The following is a 17,034-nucleotide window of genomic DNA, read 5'->3' as shown; positions in this document are numbered from 1 at the left end:
CGGGTGGTATGCAATCATGCCTCCCGCTTCAGGGAAACCCGGAAGCCGGAACCGATTCGCGAAACCGATGTCGTTGGGGCGAACGCAACGAGAAGCAGGCGGACGAACACGAACGCCAACGATGAACACATATAAAATCACGCAGTCATGCAGGCAGGAAGTTCATAAACTGTTAAAACTGTCCCCGGTGGCCGTGCCGCACGTACCGCGAATTTCGCGCACCGTGATCGTGATCGCAGCCCGTGATTGAAAGAAAAGCAAATTAAAGCAGCGATTTTCGGGATCTTTTTTCTGGTTGATTTTCCCCCCTACTCACGCATTTTCCCGGCTTTTCCCTGCGTCACCGTTCCCAAGGATGGCCCACACACACACACACGATGTGCTCAAAATTATGATAATGAGCACAATTATGAGGAAGGAATGTTGTGACTGTTTGGTGGATGATGCTGATGATGATGCTGATGCTGGGGGAACGGCACATTCCTGTCCCTTCGGACTGTGGAACGCCAACACCCGATCAGGGGGTTGGGTTTGGCAAGTGGAAGAAAATGCAAAGAAACGAACCGTCAATTTAATCCCATCACGTATGCGGAATGAATCGAGGCGTAAATTGAACGCACAAATATGCACATGCCTTTTTCGCAGAATCGGAAACAAATAACACACAAAAAAAACACGCATGGCCAAACAGTTGTGTTCGGATTTGTTCGTTAGTGTTTAATGATGGCCGCGATCGTGAACAAGCGCATCGAAACTATGGCACGCGCGGTGGCACGACTTTTGTTTCTTGGACGGATTGGGTGGGGGACAGTGGACGAGCGCGTGACGGTGGCGAATTTGTGGTGATCGAACTGGTGAGTGTGTGTATAGTGTTGCAATGCTAAAGGAGGAAAAGGCATGATTGAGATAGATTTGTTTCCTTTTTTTTATTTGAGTGCAAATTTATCGAAAGAATATAGCTTTTTGGATGATTGAATTAACGTTACTTATTGTTTATTTGGGAAGGTAATGCTGGAGTTTGTGCGTAGTGCATACCTTTCGGGCGTAAAAATATTTAATTAAAGTTTTTTTGTTGACGATGTTTGGAATTTCTTGTATATTTACCTATTTCCAGGAAGGAACACAAAGTTCATTTGAAGAATTTATAGACTTTAAAAGATTATTCTCGGCTTACACTCGGTAAAGTTCATTCGGGTGTGATGCGTAGTGCATACCTTTGTTGAGCAACTATCTTAAAGAATATTGCTTCAATTTTATTTTATTTTTTGTTTTTGAATATTCATGCTTATATTTGTATTGATTGTATTGAATTGATTAAGTAAAATGAAACTATGATTTAACTGATCAAATGATAGTTAAATTTGCAGTTCATTTTTCAACTAATGTTGAGATGGTATGAGGTGCATACTTTTCAGGGGCACGTCTGATATAATTAATCTTTTGTATGAAATTTTTCGTTGCAAAGCCACGAGATTATATAAATGACTCATTTATTAGTTTTAAAATTTCTATTGATGTTTAATGCATAATTCCCAGGGGTATTTTTTTTATAAAAAGTTGAATGTATTTAATTAAAAATTTAAAATAATTTGATTGATTAAAATGAAATTGAGATTTGATTGATTGAATTATTTTAATACATTTAAAATAACAATATTCTACAGCGTTTAGCATACTTTTTTGGTTCAAAATCATTAATTTGGGATTGTTTTGTTTTCAATGTACGAAAATGATTTTGTTTTTAGAATATTCATTCATAACAAGCAATACAAGAGCATGCAGAGGAATTACAAAGCGTTATAGAATGAATTAAGCCAACAATTTAATGCTGATGAGGGTGTGATGCGAAGTGCATACTTTTTGGGGCCAGAATTTTTTTTTAACATTCTTGCTTCGTTCCTGACATTTCTGGCATAATAGACTTAATAATACCACGTAGTTGGATAGTCAGTTCTCATTAACGGGGAATGGTCCCGATGAGACTTGAACGCCGGTCCTGCCGTGTGAACACCGACGCCTCAGTCAATGCAGCTTATTTGAGCGATAACATTTAATTTCACCAAACGCCAAAAAATTTCTTATTTAAGGACAAGCAGCAAAAAAAATTAACCAAGAGAAGAAATGTTGTATTAATAAAACGGTATTAGCTCATAAAAGGCTTGAAATACAAGTTTCATGTAATAACGAAACATACTGCATACCTGTCAGGCGCTAACAAAATATTTTTTTTTAATATTTGTTTTTTTTCTTCCGGTGTTTGTTCTACAATAAACACAACTTTATCCAGTTATCGTATTAAGTTAAAACCCCATGCAGTTTAAAGTAACTGCTGAGGTAATCCGTAGTGCATAACTTTAGGGCGCAAAAAAAAAAATCAATAAGCGTTAAGAGTTCTTTTTCATTTTCGTTTTCGAAAAAAAAAACTCTTAAAGTAAAAACTGTTTAGCTTAACAGCTTATAATGATCACCTCATTTAAGAATGAGACAGTGAAGGGAGCAACAAAAAATCCCCCATTCCCATTTAATCAGAAGTCAATCGATTGCGCCTACATGCGTGCCTTCATCCGATACGGCTTCCAAAACCAAACGCACACTCACACACACAATAACAGAAGACGAAAACACGGCACGTGTGTACTTTGGCTTTCTGTTTTCAAAATCACTTAAACCGTGCCTATTTAGAGGTGCGACAAGTGCGGATGAGAAGGAAGCGAAATCCCCAAATGCGAAATCCACCGTGCCCGGAATACTACATCAAGGAAGGAAGGAAATGTTCCACAGCCAATACACACCCCGCTTCGGATAACCGTTTAACCGACAGCGAGAAGCGGAAGGATACGGTAGTGGTTCGGTCGTAAAACATCCCGCCTAAGACTCTCCCACTGAAGAATTTGGAAAATATTTAAGAAAGAAAGCCGTCGATGAAGAGCTCAAATCGATTTCAACAACAGCAAAAAAAAAACCTTGAACGCGCCTCGTAACTCTGGGATGGGCCTAAAGCCACTCCTCCATTGACAAACAATAAACAAACGTTAAACGTAACATCATCTTTCGGATGGGTTTCCCCGTGTCCGCTAGCGACAGCCACCCAACGTCAGCCAGTCTGTCCTTTTGATGTAGGACTGTCGATGCCCCGTCATAGTGCGGGGCAAGGATCGAAAATCGATAAGCGGAGCTAGAGTCGAAGTTTATTTACATTGATTGCCGGTCGGTGACAGTAGGTGGGCACGGTGACAGAAGCAGAACGCCTGTCAGCGTTAGTAATGCTGCCCGACAAACAGCAGAAAACAAGACATCTCATGAGCAATCAGGGTTGATGTTTTGTTGCCATCTTCCGTTTCTCTTTTTGGCCGTGGACTTTAGGATGTGTAAGCTTGTGTGTATTGGATTTGAGTTAGGAAAATGTCGTAGAATAACAGGTCTTTTGGCTAGTTCGCGTGAACCAGAACAAGCCAGCAAACGAGTTATGATGTAAGCGCCTAAAGCTAGGCAATGTAACGTCCCACAATGCTTAATAGCCCGTTATCGGGTTACAAAATGTTGAACTTTTTATTGCGAAATACAGTACTCGATTCACAGCTCCACTCACCCAAGGTAGATTACGAACTTCTATTAATCATAGCACTGCTCCCGGGTTTTCTCATGATATTAAAATAGACATGCAGTTATGGTGCGATGGTGAAAAATTACTCTAGAATTAAAATGTGAAAAAGTTCACCGTACTGCCTGTTACTGCCGTGTGTCCGTATCGATCCCGGAACTCTCGTACGTTCGAAAGGTACCAGAACGCTGACAGTAGCTCCTACTCCAACCATAAATCTCCAGCCACCCGCAAACCCATTGATCCCGCTGCACAGTGGCTGCAGAAGCAGCAGAAACTCTGGTGTCCGGTTCAACCTCCGGCAGGCAAAACTGGGGTTCCTTCCTGTTGCCGTGCCCCCCTCTAGTGGAGACGAGTATATCACCGGGATCAGTTATTCTTCGGGAACCGTCGTCGTCGTCGTAAACGAACCCCGCAAGTACCTGGTGTGTTATTAGTTACACCGTTACCGTCACCGGGCTCGTACGCGGCGTATGCACCTTCAAATGGTGGAAAAGTAGTTGAGCAAAAGCATTTTGAGCACACTAATTCGTCACTGCGCCAGCTATGGGGTTTCGGAGCTGGTTAGAACCTAAAACACCGGACTTAAGTGAATTTGTTCCTTCCAACGATCTTTAGCGTTCTACAGGGACGTGCAGTCCAGCGAACCAAAGACTTCACTTAACGCTAGCGCCAAGCGACAAAGCTTTAAGAAAAATAGAGAATCTTTGTGTTTGCGAGAGTAACAGGGCTGAACCATATGCTTTCATCCACTGGCTTCTTTTCGCTAGCCCTGCAGAGCCCACAACCTACCACTACTGACCCACCTCATCCACGTCCAGTAAACTGAAGCCGACAGTAGTGTTGTGTTGCGAACGGGGTGTTCGTTCGGGGTAAAGTTCCGCAAAGCAAATGTCCCTTATCCAGCCGGCGGCCCTCAACTTTACCCAACGAGCGAGGAAGAACGAAAAGCGAGAAATAACACTTTCGTTCAACACCTGGCGTTTATGCAAAGTACGCTCTTCCGGTTGCTGGGTCCGCGTTATATTTTGCAAGTCCAAGGCAACCCGGGCGGCCCACTCGGCGGAACATCTGATAGCGACTTCCGGCCAAGTTGGCCGTCTGGTACGAAGCGTCTTGGCAAACGGGGGGAACAAAAACCCTGTGAGTTCATCCCTCAGACCAAGACGACAAGATAAGATGACGAACCGGGGTCCGAAAGGTGCTTGTTTCGGGTTGAATTATTGCACACGGCTCAATGTTGGTTGCGAAATCGGTTGAGCTGAGGAACCGTTTCCAATTGTCATAACGCTTACGCGTGGAACATCGCACCAACATTTGTAAGGTTCTTGGGCGATCCTTACAAACGTTGGTCGTTCCGATCGATCCGGTACGTTATCAAACTAGTTATCTAATTACTCATATGTGCTTCTCTTCCTTATGGTAGCCAATTTCCTTACGCCTGGCCTTCCTGACTTTCCTTGTGCTACCGAAATAGCTGGTGGCTATAAAAATTAACCAAAGACACATTAGGCAGCTGCTAGAAGGTGGCTCAGGTGAGTAGCGGCGAAAGAAAAGGGTGGGAAAGGAAAGAAACAGGAAGCCAATTAGCCTTAGCACTGCACCAGAAACACTCACACACACACATATATGGCTGAACTGGGTGTGAAAGATTTAATGATTTTCCCATTAGCGCGACGCAATTAATGGGCAAAAAACGTTGGACGGAGTGGCGAAGAGGCGTCCATAGTCGTAGTTTTATCTGGCTCGATAGTAGCTCACTCGACCTGATCAACCGAACCAGCGAGCACGGGGTTAAACTCGGTCTGACACTACAGGGAACCATTGGGATGTGTGTTATCTAGAGACATAGAAATTGAAGCTTCAAACAGTCCTTGATCAATCTTCGCCGATTCTTCAACTTAGGTAAAAGATGAGTACATGCAAAAAAAGTATATAGCCTGTAGCTATTTATCTGAAGACTAAGATATTGGAGCTACGAAAATTCTTGTTGAAATATATGCGATTCTTCAACTCGGAGTTTATTTTAAAAATCGTCTGTAAACATAAAAGTTCATCAGGAGACATAGAAATTGGAGTTCCAACAAGTCCATTATAGAACCTTACCGATTCTTCAACTCAGAGAAGAGTTTAAAATGTCTAGGTATTTATTTGGAGACATAGCAGATGGAATTCCAATTAGTCCTTGATGATATCTCTCCGATTCTTTAACTCACTGATGAGCTAATATTAAAAACCGCCTGAATGTATGCAACATTTTAACAATTTTTTCTCAAAAAGCGTACTATGAAGCCAAAATTGCATACCTTTAGGCGCTTTCAAGCTATAATTTCTACTCAACGTTGTAAAAGCAAACGCACACTACTTCCACTTCACCCCAACTAGTGTTGGCCGTACATTGTGTAGAGTAGCGTCGTTGTTCGAGTCGCGATACACATCCACCACCAGGTACGATCCAAACCTGCTTTCCAAACCCATCAAAAACCATCGATAAAAAGGGGTGCAGCTCCCAAGCCGAACGAGCGAACGAACGAACGATGTCGCTTCCGGTCAGCATAAATTCTAGCCAAAGGTGTGGTCCTGCCTTAGCGTTCGGTCCACACGGTTAGGCGGCACCTGGCGGGCTCTTGTGAAGGGTGCAGAAAATATTTGCGGATATACCGGTGATGGTAAGCGTTAAGTGGGTGAAATAAAATTTAACATCGGTAAGCTGCTGCTGCTGCTACTGATGGGCACAGAAATTCGTTCTACACGTGGTATTTCGATGGGCCACACCATTCATTTTACGGCTCATCTTGCTTCTTACCGGTAGTAGTCGCTTGGGAAAACAAAGGAGTGTCGATGACCGTGTTCGGTGTTGTCTACCTACAAGAAGGGAATTATGTCGCATTACGAGAGTATGTTTTCTTTTTGTTTGCGTTGAGGAAAAAAAGGAGTGTGAGATTGTGTTAAAAATGCCAAACTACAAACAGTCAAGGCGCTCTCGCTCCCCAATAATCCAGCAGCGGTTAGAAAAGAGTGCTATAAGCAAACGCAAAGGAGACCGCTATAATTATAGCATTGGAAATTAAACTAACATTTACTAAAAGCTTAATGAGGTAAGCGAGCAGATTTCGTTCCGCTGACCTGCCCGGTGGGACGCAAAGTGAACGTGTAAAGCAAATTCTGCTTGGTACAAGTTTGCCGTAAACCACAGGAGGATGTGCCGTCTCCAATTACATATGATCTCGCACCAGCAAACAGACGATGTATCTCGGACAACGGTGTACAAGACATCCCCGAACGCTGCAAAACTCTTCGACTCGCTCGACTCCTTACACACACACGCCTTAAGTCTTCCATCGTTTTCCCAACTTTACTGACCAACTAATATCGCACAGCACAAAGCAGCTGGAGCGCATTACAACAAACCTACCCGTCCCGGGCACCGGGCTGACAAGCACGCCTCTAACGACCCCCAACGGGACGAATCTACCCAGCCCGTCTTCCACCGTACACCACACTTTCTTCCCGATTATACACCAGGTTAGGCAAAAAAAAAAAACACAAACTGCAATTGCCCTTTTCCGCTGCAGAAAAAAAAAACCCCAGAGATGGAATGAGGAAGATCCTTTTCATACTGCCACCGGCTCCTAGTCCGGCTGCACGCCTTCCTTGCAACAACCTGTATCAAATGACTGTAATTAGACGGCCAAGCGGGATTTTCCGGGAAAAACTCCGAAACAACGCTCTGCCACTTGACCTCACCGAGCGCAGCGCGTCTCGGGCCGGGCACTCTTAATGTATTCAGACGGGTTTGTGCGAGAAAATTGCACACAGGAAAAACGGAGTGGTGGACAGCGGGCAGTCGGACGGGTGGTGTTGGTGTTTGTGTTTGGCAGGCTGCTGAAATGGGGTTGCTTGCTTGGTTGTTGTTATTTTTTTAGATCTACGTAAGGTTAAAGGTGTGCTTAGTGTTAACAGCGATTATAAAGGCATGACGGCACCGGTGACGTTTTTTGGTAAAAGACTCGAGAAGGCCCCCCCCTGACAAAATTTGTTAGGCGCTGTAGGATTTACGCCTAAAGGTATGCAATCCGCAGTACACGTTGCGAGAGCTTCACAGTGAGCTTTCAGTGTGCTTTCAGTGTGGTCAAAATTGGTTGAAGAAAGTCGAATAAAATATTGTTATTATTTGATTAGAATCCCCTCTCCGATAACCCTACCATTCATTTTGGCTTACAAAGGCCTCGTACTAATTTTCGGTCGCACTTGGGGTGAATAATCGGGCCTAAAACATGCACGGCGTCCTCGGACGGTAACGGAACAGTAATTCGATGAATACTTGTTACCTTGCATTGATATTCAGCAAAGGAGGAAACATAAGAATATAATAATCTCAAACCACTTGTTACATTGTATTTTATCAAGTTCTATTCACTGTCTATTAACAGTATTAAGGAACAATGCACAATGTTTACATGAAATGGGTTTTGACCATACAGAAAGCCCACAGTACAACAAAAATGACAGGCCACAGTGCTGCACACAAAAGATTCTAGGGGGGGCCTTCTCGAGTCTTTTACCCGTTTTTTCCCTTCTCTGTTGGTGTTTGTGTGTGCTAATGTAGTGCGATGTAATTGTTTTATTGTAATTTAATTAAGTGTAATAGAGGCACAATAATCATCCGGTGGGCGAATAATGACGTTTACGATCACGTGCGGAAGGTGGAATTCGTAGTTGTTAGTAAAATTTGTTCAACACTGCTTGAATAATTAAAAAGTTGCCTATTTCCTGTAGTGTAGAAGTGAAAACTGTTAAAAAGTAAAAAAAAGCATACCTTAAGCCGTTAATAAATAAATTGCTTAGAGAATAGCATACTTTCAGGCGTATAATTTTTCTTTAAACGTAGTAAGTATTAAGAAACCATTAGGCTAATTATTACATACAGGCTCATTTTAAGTGGTTGAACTGCATTATTGAAAAGGATAAAGCTGTACTACAATCTCAGATGAATGTTAAAAAAATTATAAAAAGCAAATACAACCAAATTATTTTAAAATTGCTAACATTTTAGGCATTTTTAGGTAAACCAAAAATAAAACTTTCTCTCAGGGTAAAATTTTTCTTCACAAAGCGCCATCAAAAGTTGAAATAAAATTGAGACTTAAGTTAAAATAAAGTCTTTATTTATATAGCTTTAGACAATTTACAACATTTGAGCACTGAAAAGTTTTTTTTGCACACTTGAATTTCATGTTTCAGCTTATAGCTCATTGATATGTCAAATAATGTGAGGTTCTCGATTGTCAAACATTACTTTAAACCTCACTCAAAGAGGGTCAACAGTTAATGAAATGTGTTCATAAAAATCTTTACCATTCTAAACTAACCTTCCGATGAGATTTTTTCCTCAATTTGACCTTAAAAATATTTAAAAATACAAAAATGGCCAAATTGTTCTCTAACTGTAAGGATTTAGGCGTGCATTTTTTGCGAAATGCATTGAACACTAAAACCTAAACTGGTGGGAAGAAAAGTTTTATTAAAATCGAAAAAGACTTAGTATGTTCATAAGTTGCAAACTTGAAGGCGTTGTTAATGCTACTACGTAGATGAGGCATACTTTTAGGCGCACAATATCTTCAAACACGCTTTGAGCACGGACACGTGTTTTGGGAGTATAAACTTGTCTCAAACGCAATAACCAAAGTCGCCTGAATAAGCACTAATTATTTATAAATGTTGAGCTATATAGTTTGGTTTATTCGATAGGGAGGGCTTATTTGGTTTGGTTTATTCAATTAATTTTTATGTTAATTTATTTTCAACATAAAATATTTTAAAATTCTTGTTACCGTCAAAAAAGCAATATTTTACATAATCGGTAAAGAAAACATATAAACTAGACGAATTTGTTTGAAAATTGCATACCTCTAGGCGTTGTCAATTTTGAAATATCGATAGTAGAATATTTTTAGGCGTACACAATTGCGTCTGATGCCTTGCTAACACTTAAAAATGCTGAGTAAAATTAGAATTCATCCCTTTGGACAAAGTAAACGCACGCCAATAACGGGCTCTGAGTGGAAAATCAACGCAGCCTGCCAGTTTACAGAGCAACACCGACAAGAATCCTTAACTACACCCGAAACACATTGTAACGCAATTGCACACCACACAGTGTGTTGATTGAAGAATACGCAAAACTACCCAACAACTACCTCAAATAGGGGGTTTGCGTGCGTTTTTTTTTTTGCATGCCATTTACCCGCAAAACAGTCACTCCACAGCTCGAAGTTTATCATAGTTCACCGTTGAAAAAAGGGCAAACGGGTTTGGGTTGCGAGCAAAAGAGCACCGAAGAAGGAAAGGACATTCGGTTGAGCAACATCAGTGGCCGATTTGCATAATCGTGTGATGCAATTGCACTGTCGTGATGTCGGTGAACGAGGGCCGCACGAGATGTTACACCCAGGCAACCTGGGAAGGATGAGTAAAACGATTTTCCCAGCGGTGAATGGTGGCTGGGAGAGACACAAGACAAGCGTTTTTCTTCTGCCTCCGGGGTTTTTTTGTTGTTGTTGCTCTTTTTGCTGCTTTGTTTCGTTCTTGGACGACACTTGGTTAAAGGGTGAAGCGTTGGAAAAAGATTGCAAAATAACGGAAACGGCAAGCTGTGTATGTCACACACACACACAGGTGAAGTGGGATCATCACACGCTTTCTGTTCTTTTAGTTTTCAATCCCTCTTGTACGTTTGCAGTGGTTGTAATCTTTCGTTTTTTTCCCCCTTTTTCGTTCCTTCTCTGCTTTACTTTGTTTGTAGAAACGCGCCCCCGCGTGTGTGTTTGTGTGTTTGTATGTGATGAGTTGCTGTGAAGAGTGAAGAGCACCATGTAAAACACCTGCAGGACTTTACGCGCCTGCATGTATGCATTTATGTGTGTGCGATTGTGCAGGTGTTTATGAAATCTTTCACTGAGCCACTCACAGTGTTTGAAAAAGAGGCCACGGACATTACGCCCGCTCAGTGGGTGGGTGGATGGACTGGTCGGGTAGGGAGAGGAAGCAGGGAAGGAAGCACCGGAAAAGGGACGAAATAAAGTCCGTAAAAGGATTTCCTTTGGTGACATAAACTATGAGCGTTGGGCGCTTTTATTAGGTTTACTGGCCCGGTAAGTCCCGGTGAAGGTGTCGGCACTTGGCTGCGCGCTCCTTCTGCTCCAGCCCCGGGATGATGAGTTGTTTATTTTTATGTGATGGCGCGCTGTAAAAACAAGCTTGCCTCACTGATGATGAACCGGGTGAGGGGGGGGGGGAGCATCGGGCCGGCGGACTGTGACGGTGTCACGTATTCTAGGACGAACGTATTTCAGGGCAAGCAGCTCGCATACGGTTTTGCCTTGCCGTACAATTAACCAATTCCAGCATCCGGCCCACGAATGCCTAACGCGAGAGAGAGAGAGAGCGAGAGAGGGACAGAGAGCGCAGGAAGCAGAAATGCTTTACGAACACCGGAACGTCACACACTGTCCAGCTGCTGGCTAATGGGAGGAAAAGGACTAATTTCACTCCCATTTATTGCTGGTATGCTCGTAAGGTACTCAATTGTGTACATGCGTGTGTGTGTGAGAGTGTGTATTCTCTTTTAAGCAGACGAGTCAAGATAATGGTGTTGGAAAGGCAAATAAAAGTAACTGCTTGCTTCGCAGTTACCCTCAGAACACGTCGGTAGGGTAGCTTGTCATAGCTATTCCTTTAGTTGGCCTTTTATATGTCCATCAATCGCTTGTCGGATCGCTTACTAAGCGTGCGGAGTGTGAAAATGCCCTCAGAACGTTAGAAAAAGCTAATCAAGCCATTGAACAGGTAATTTTGTTATGCTGGTTGCATACTGCTTGGGGTTTTGATGGGGGGACTGCATATTTTCATCCAGTCGACAATTATTACGGTTGGATCGTATTTGAAATTGGTAAAAAAAATCATGTAAACATTATTTTATTACAAAAAATAAAGATAAAATAATCAATATTTGCATATCTTGAAGCATTTTCAATACTCAACACTAAGAATCTATGAAACATTAAGCTACAAACCCTGTCTATTTTTAGCCATCCTCTATCAAGCAGTCAACCAATTCTAGGCAGCTAAACCGAAAAAGCGAACTCATCAAAAAGTCTCTGACGGTTGATGTATCAATTTGGCAGTTAATCCTATAAATACGTCAAAATCTTTCAACAGTTTTTTCACAGTAGATTTTCTTAAACTTTAAGAAACAAGCGCATAAAGCTTTATCACTGCGTAAAATACATTTTTATAGATAAAATTTCTTAAATATAGTAATATGGCCAGGCCGTCCCTTGCCTGGGTATATTCAATGAAAATATCTTAAATAGCTTCGATTACATTCTAAGAGCATTGGTGACATGAAACCTCTTTGTCAATGATGCTTTTAAAAAAATCCAAACCTATTTGCTAGAATTTTCCACTAGCAGATGTTTAGGTTATTTTTTTTAGTTAAAACTAGCCAGTAATTAATTTTTTTCTAATAATTTGTCTGAAGCGTTAGAACAATTTTAGCAGCAAAACGTTAAGAAATATATAAATAATACTTTTTGATGAAGTTATACCCCTTGTTATCAAAAATTGCATACTTCCAGGCTATTTAAATATTTAAAAATAAATAAGAAAAATGAAAAGCATACCTTCAGGCGAACAATTTCATCTTAAAGAAGAGCGCCTGAGAGTATGCATTTCAGCTTACAAAAAACAGTCTTGTTATCACCTTAACAACGGCTTACACAGTTTCTAGCCGAAGCATACATCCTTCACATCTTTCGCACTCTTGTTTTGCCGCATGCGGCGTTGTGCTTTATTTAATCGAAATTAGGAAATGGCTACCGGTTGTCTTCCGGATGATGTATCTCTGTGTGAGTGTGCGTGTGTGTGTTCTGGGGGAAAAACCCATCCCAGGCAGATGGGAAGCGATCGAGCAATAAGGAAAAGCGAAACGTTTCTTTATCGCATTTTTATGGCACCGGGTTTACTGATGCGCTCGGCACGTTAAGATGTAAGCATATTTTTAACGCACATACACAGAGTCCTGCCCATAAATGTGGCCAACCTTTCTGAACGCAGGCACACACGCACACATGTCCACGCGCTTCTTTTGTCCAACCACCACCACCACTACGAGTAGTCGTAAAGATGTAAAGACAAGCGCCACAACACTGTCCAACCACTGGCGATGAGTATTGCGAGTGTGGCAAAGTGAAGCAAAAATTTGTTACGTTGTGCGGAGGATATCCCTTTTTTTTGTTGACCGGATTGCCGTCCAAGTATAAACGTGCATCGTGAATAAACACTTACCGGGTATCTGGAGCAGCAGCAGCAAGGTGAGCGCTTTCACGTTAATCAGCAGTCCCATAATTTCACCGGCTTCAACAGTGGCGGCGCTTGTTGCGGATGCTTTGCTTGAAGCTGCGGTGACGAGCTGCGTGTGACCACGACCACGTCTGAATGTTCCCGGTGTTGCCCGTTTCGCTCGGGTGAGGCAAAGCGAATGGCCCACTACACACAGCACCGCATACAGACACACAAACACACACTGGCACACACCGTGCGTCCGAGTGGCATACGAGTACATGCAACTGCACCAAAAACCGTCGCCAGACACAAGCGTGAGTGCTCTGTAGCGTTGAATTTTCGTTTTTCGATCGGTCGCCAAGCGACAGTGTACGAACGGGTCGATCGTGTTACAAGGCGGCTGGTGGTGTTGATCGTTGTTGGTAGATTTGATTGATCGGCGCCCACGCGGTGTTGCAATCTGCCCGGGCAGAACCTCACACTGTTTCAGCCTGCGGACAGGTGCTTCCGAAGCAGAAGTCCCTGGAATGTAGAAGAAAAATGAATAAGATCCATTTGAAATGAATTGAATATGAAGATAATCAATCAAATTTTACAATTTGAGGAGAAAATCATAAGAGAACCACTAAGATTACAACCATTTTGAATGGTTTGGAGCGTTTTGAAATGAAAATTGCATACCTTTAGGATGATAAAGTTTAATATTTGAATGTGAAGAATATAAGCAGTAACATTTTGATGATTTTAAATAGTTTGTTCAGTTTCTTTCTGTGAGCTGAGAAGGTTAAGAAAATGTACAACAAAAAAAAAAAAACATAAAATTTCATCTTTAAAGGATGTTGACCTGGCAGACAAGGTCAACGAACGGCATTATTCGATTCTAAGAGGTTTATCAACGCTGCTTGCTGACTGCAGGGTTTCAAGCAATTTTCATTGATGCAGCACTGTGGCCTGTTATTTTTATTGCACAGTGGGATTTTGTACGGTCATAACCTGTTTTATATAAACATTGTACATTGTTTGTTAAAACTGTTACTGGACCGCGAGTAGAGCATGATAATATACATTGTAAGAAGTGATTTGAAATGTTATTATTCTTATGTTTCCTCCTCTTCTGAATATCTATGCCCGATAACAAGCATCCATCGAACCAATGTTCCGTTACAGTCCGGGAACACCGTGTATGTTGTAAGCCTGATTGGTCACTCCTAGCGTGACCAAAAAATATTACGTAGCTTCTGTAAGCCAATATAAATGGTCAGGATAGAGGAAGGGGGATTGAATAGAATAATCAGCAATATTTCATTCGACTTTATTCAACCATTTTTGACCACACTGAAAGCACACTGTGAAACTTTCAAAACGTGTACTGCGAATTGCATACATAAAGGCGTAAATCCTACAGTGTCTAACAAATTTTGTCAGGGGGGTGGAGGGGGGGTTCCTTCTCGAGTCTTTTACCGAGACGTTAATGGCGTCGATCTTCACAAGGCAGGACCGGGGCTCAAATCCCATCCAGACTGCCTTCCCGTATGCAGGACTGATTACTTTGCTACGGGTAAAACTAAGTCACAGAAAGCCAGAAATGGCAGGCAGCAGGAAAGAGTATGATAAAACTTTTAATTATTATTTAGGTACTCCTAACAGAAGCATCGAAACTAATCATTCAATTAGAATGATCTCGTTATTATATCTCGTCCATCCGTCCACTGAGCAATTAAATGTGACACAAGTAACTGCCTAGGAAACCGTACACTCGTTTTAAAATGAATTCACAAGCAAGCTGAAAGTATAAACCATTGTGCCATAAATCTCCGAGAAACCCTGTAATTTAACTATACGCGCCTGAAAGTATGCAACCAGCCCAGCAAGTAGTAGAAAAAACTTGACTTTCTAAATGATTCCTCACCAGTTATGCTACTATTTAGCAGTATCAAGCATTATCTTACCCATCTCCCCTCTCCCCTCTTCCATCCCCTTTCCCTCTACCCCTCTCTTACCATATGCGTGGGTGTGGTTCGAAGGCCTGTTGTATTATCAATTAACACGAACCAACGAACAAAAACGAAACAAAAAGGGTACATTAAAGCTCTCAACACCCATGGATCCGATGCAAGATTGGTGAAAATATCTACCAAGGAATTCAATATTTTCGTACGAATTTTCCTACACCGGGTGTTCCGGGAAAGCCGACCTTATCGAATCGATCATTTCTATGCCGGTCGGCGATAGAACGCGATGCGCCGGTACGAAGCGAGCGAAAATAATTACTATCCGGCACGGAATGCTGGAACCCGACTCAACCGCCCTGGCTGTCGATAAATAACAGTACGTTCGATTGTGCCCGGAACCGAGACAAGGATCACCCAGTTCACGGGAATACGTATGCACCTGCCCAGTTCCGGATCCGTCGGAGCGGCCCGGGTCAGGTGAAGTGTGCCAAATCAACAGCAGCAACGTGCCGAGGTGCTGATCCCTTTTTTGGGGCTTGTGTATTTTATTGCAAGTGAAAATGCATTAAAGAGAAAATTATTGTACCGGAGGTTTTGATCCGGAACAGCGGAATCAACCCAAGCTAAACCTCATTCCACGATCTGAAGCACCGAAGATAGGATAGGTAGGATCAAATGTCTCAGTTTTGGCAGCGATCTGCGGCACCCGGGGTTTCGATCAATTAATACATATTTATTCGGAGCTAATTGCGATGCAGGAAGCTTTTCTTTGTGCTCGCTATTCCTGCCATTCCCTAGCTTGAGGAAAAATAAAAGCTTAACCTTCTTACTCGGCGCTCGGTCGATAAATTTCAAAGCAAATCATTCTCGCTTTGCACACAAGCTTTGGCACTGTGAGTGAGTATTTGTGTGTGTGTGTTTTCCCTTATTTTCATCCCCCGAAGACGCGCATCTCTCGTCTGCACACGTGTGAATGCAGCCGTTCGGTGCTGGCTGCATTAAATTGCAATACGATTGCCGCTTCTTCGCTGCGGTTTACCGGAGCACCGTGCCACCGAGCGCTCCACGCGAAAGATTAGTTGGGAAAAATTTAATAAACATAAATTATCCTGCACACACACAGACAGACACATCGGGCGCACTCCAACGAAACTGCATTTCGGCGCATCTTGCGTCGGGAAAAGCTGGAAGCTTTACCGAGGATGTCTTCCCTTTTTTTGCTATTTGGTGTGTGTGTGTGTGTTGCATCGTCTATCCAGACTTTCGACTGCATTCTTTGGTTCGTTTTCTGTGCTCTCTTTCTACCTTCCCGAGTCCTACGTACACCTTGCTGAAAACTGTAAACTTTTTCATTTATTTTCCATGCTGAGCAACGGGCAAAAAAAGAAACCGGAGATCGTTTATGCCGCCATAATTCGGCACAGATTTTCTACCGGGTCCGCGCGTGATACCTGCACTCGTCACGGCGCACCAGCAGTAGCAGTGATAGTTGAGATGATAGTTTAGCTCGGTTGAGAAATTGCGGACAAATAGGGCAAAGGATATGAGGAATGTGAGTGTGTTGTTGTGCGGTTCACTTACCGCAGCGCTAACAGAAAGCAAGAATAATTGTTGCATTATGGTTTGCAATAACTTTTTTTTTAACCAGATTCTCAGTACTTTAAAGCATTTGCATACATTTAGGAGTAATAAAATAAATAATAAATTTTACAACCCTTAACATGACTATGCGAACGTAATGCTTGGTAATTTGTGAAGAAAAAAAAATCTTGTGAAACAAATTTGTCGTTAAAAGAGCAAAACACTCCCAAACTAGGGCTAAAATACAATCCACTAACGCTACCAATATTTAACTGGTTAAAATTGTTTAAAAGATAACACAAAATCATCAATTCCTTCCGAGCATCGTCAAACAAAATTGTTCATAGGAAGACATTCAATACATGTACAATATTACATACATTTAGGCGCCTTTAAACGAAGAGGGGTTCCACAATCCTTCACACGAACATTCGGACGTCTGTTTGATTTAACCATTTAAAATAGTTAGCAATGTCAAGAAAAATCATGAATTCCAATTTTCTAGTTGTCGTTCAAACGAACATTCAAAATTGCATAATTTTAGAAGCACAA

The 17,034-nt window shown here is 42.1% G+C and overlaps 1 protein-coding gene across 4 annotated transcripts in view; it reads right to left on the bottom strand.

Annotated features, from left to right (window-relative positions):
- The window catches only part of LOC118507848 (carbonic anhydrase-related protein 10), a 56,993-nt gene that overhangs the window by 19,224 nt on the left and 20,735 nt on the right, over positions 1-17,034 (bottom strand). For all 4 annotated transcript variants that reach the window (XR_004905722.1, XR_004905723.1, XM_036046984.1 and 1 more), the window contains one exon: positions 12,953-13,471. Coding sequence is in view for 2 of the 4 variants with exons in the window: in XM_036046984.1 (XP_035902877.1) it covers positions 12,953-13,229 (277 nt within the window). In the remaining 2 variants the exon portion in view is untranslated. The remainder of the gene's footprint in view (positions 1-12,952; positions 13,472-17,034) is intronic.

The sequence above is a fragment of the Anopheles stephensi genome, chromosome X (assembly GCF_013141755.1).
Source record: "Anopheles stephensi strain Indian chromosome X, UCI_ANSTEP_V1.0, whole genome shotgun sequence".
In the NCBI taxonomy this organism is placed as follows: domain Eukaryota; kingdom Metazoa; phylum Arthropoda; class Insecta; order Diptera; family Culicidae; genus Anopheles; species Anopheles stephensi.
The sequence above is the reverse complement of the archived record's forward strand: the minus strand, read 5'-3'. Positions and strand labels throughout refer to the sequence as shown.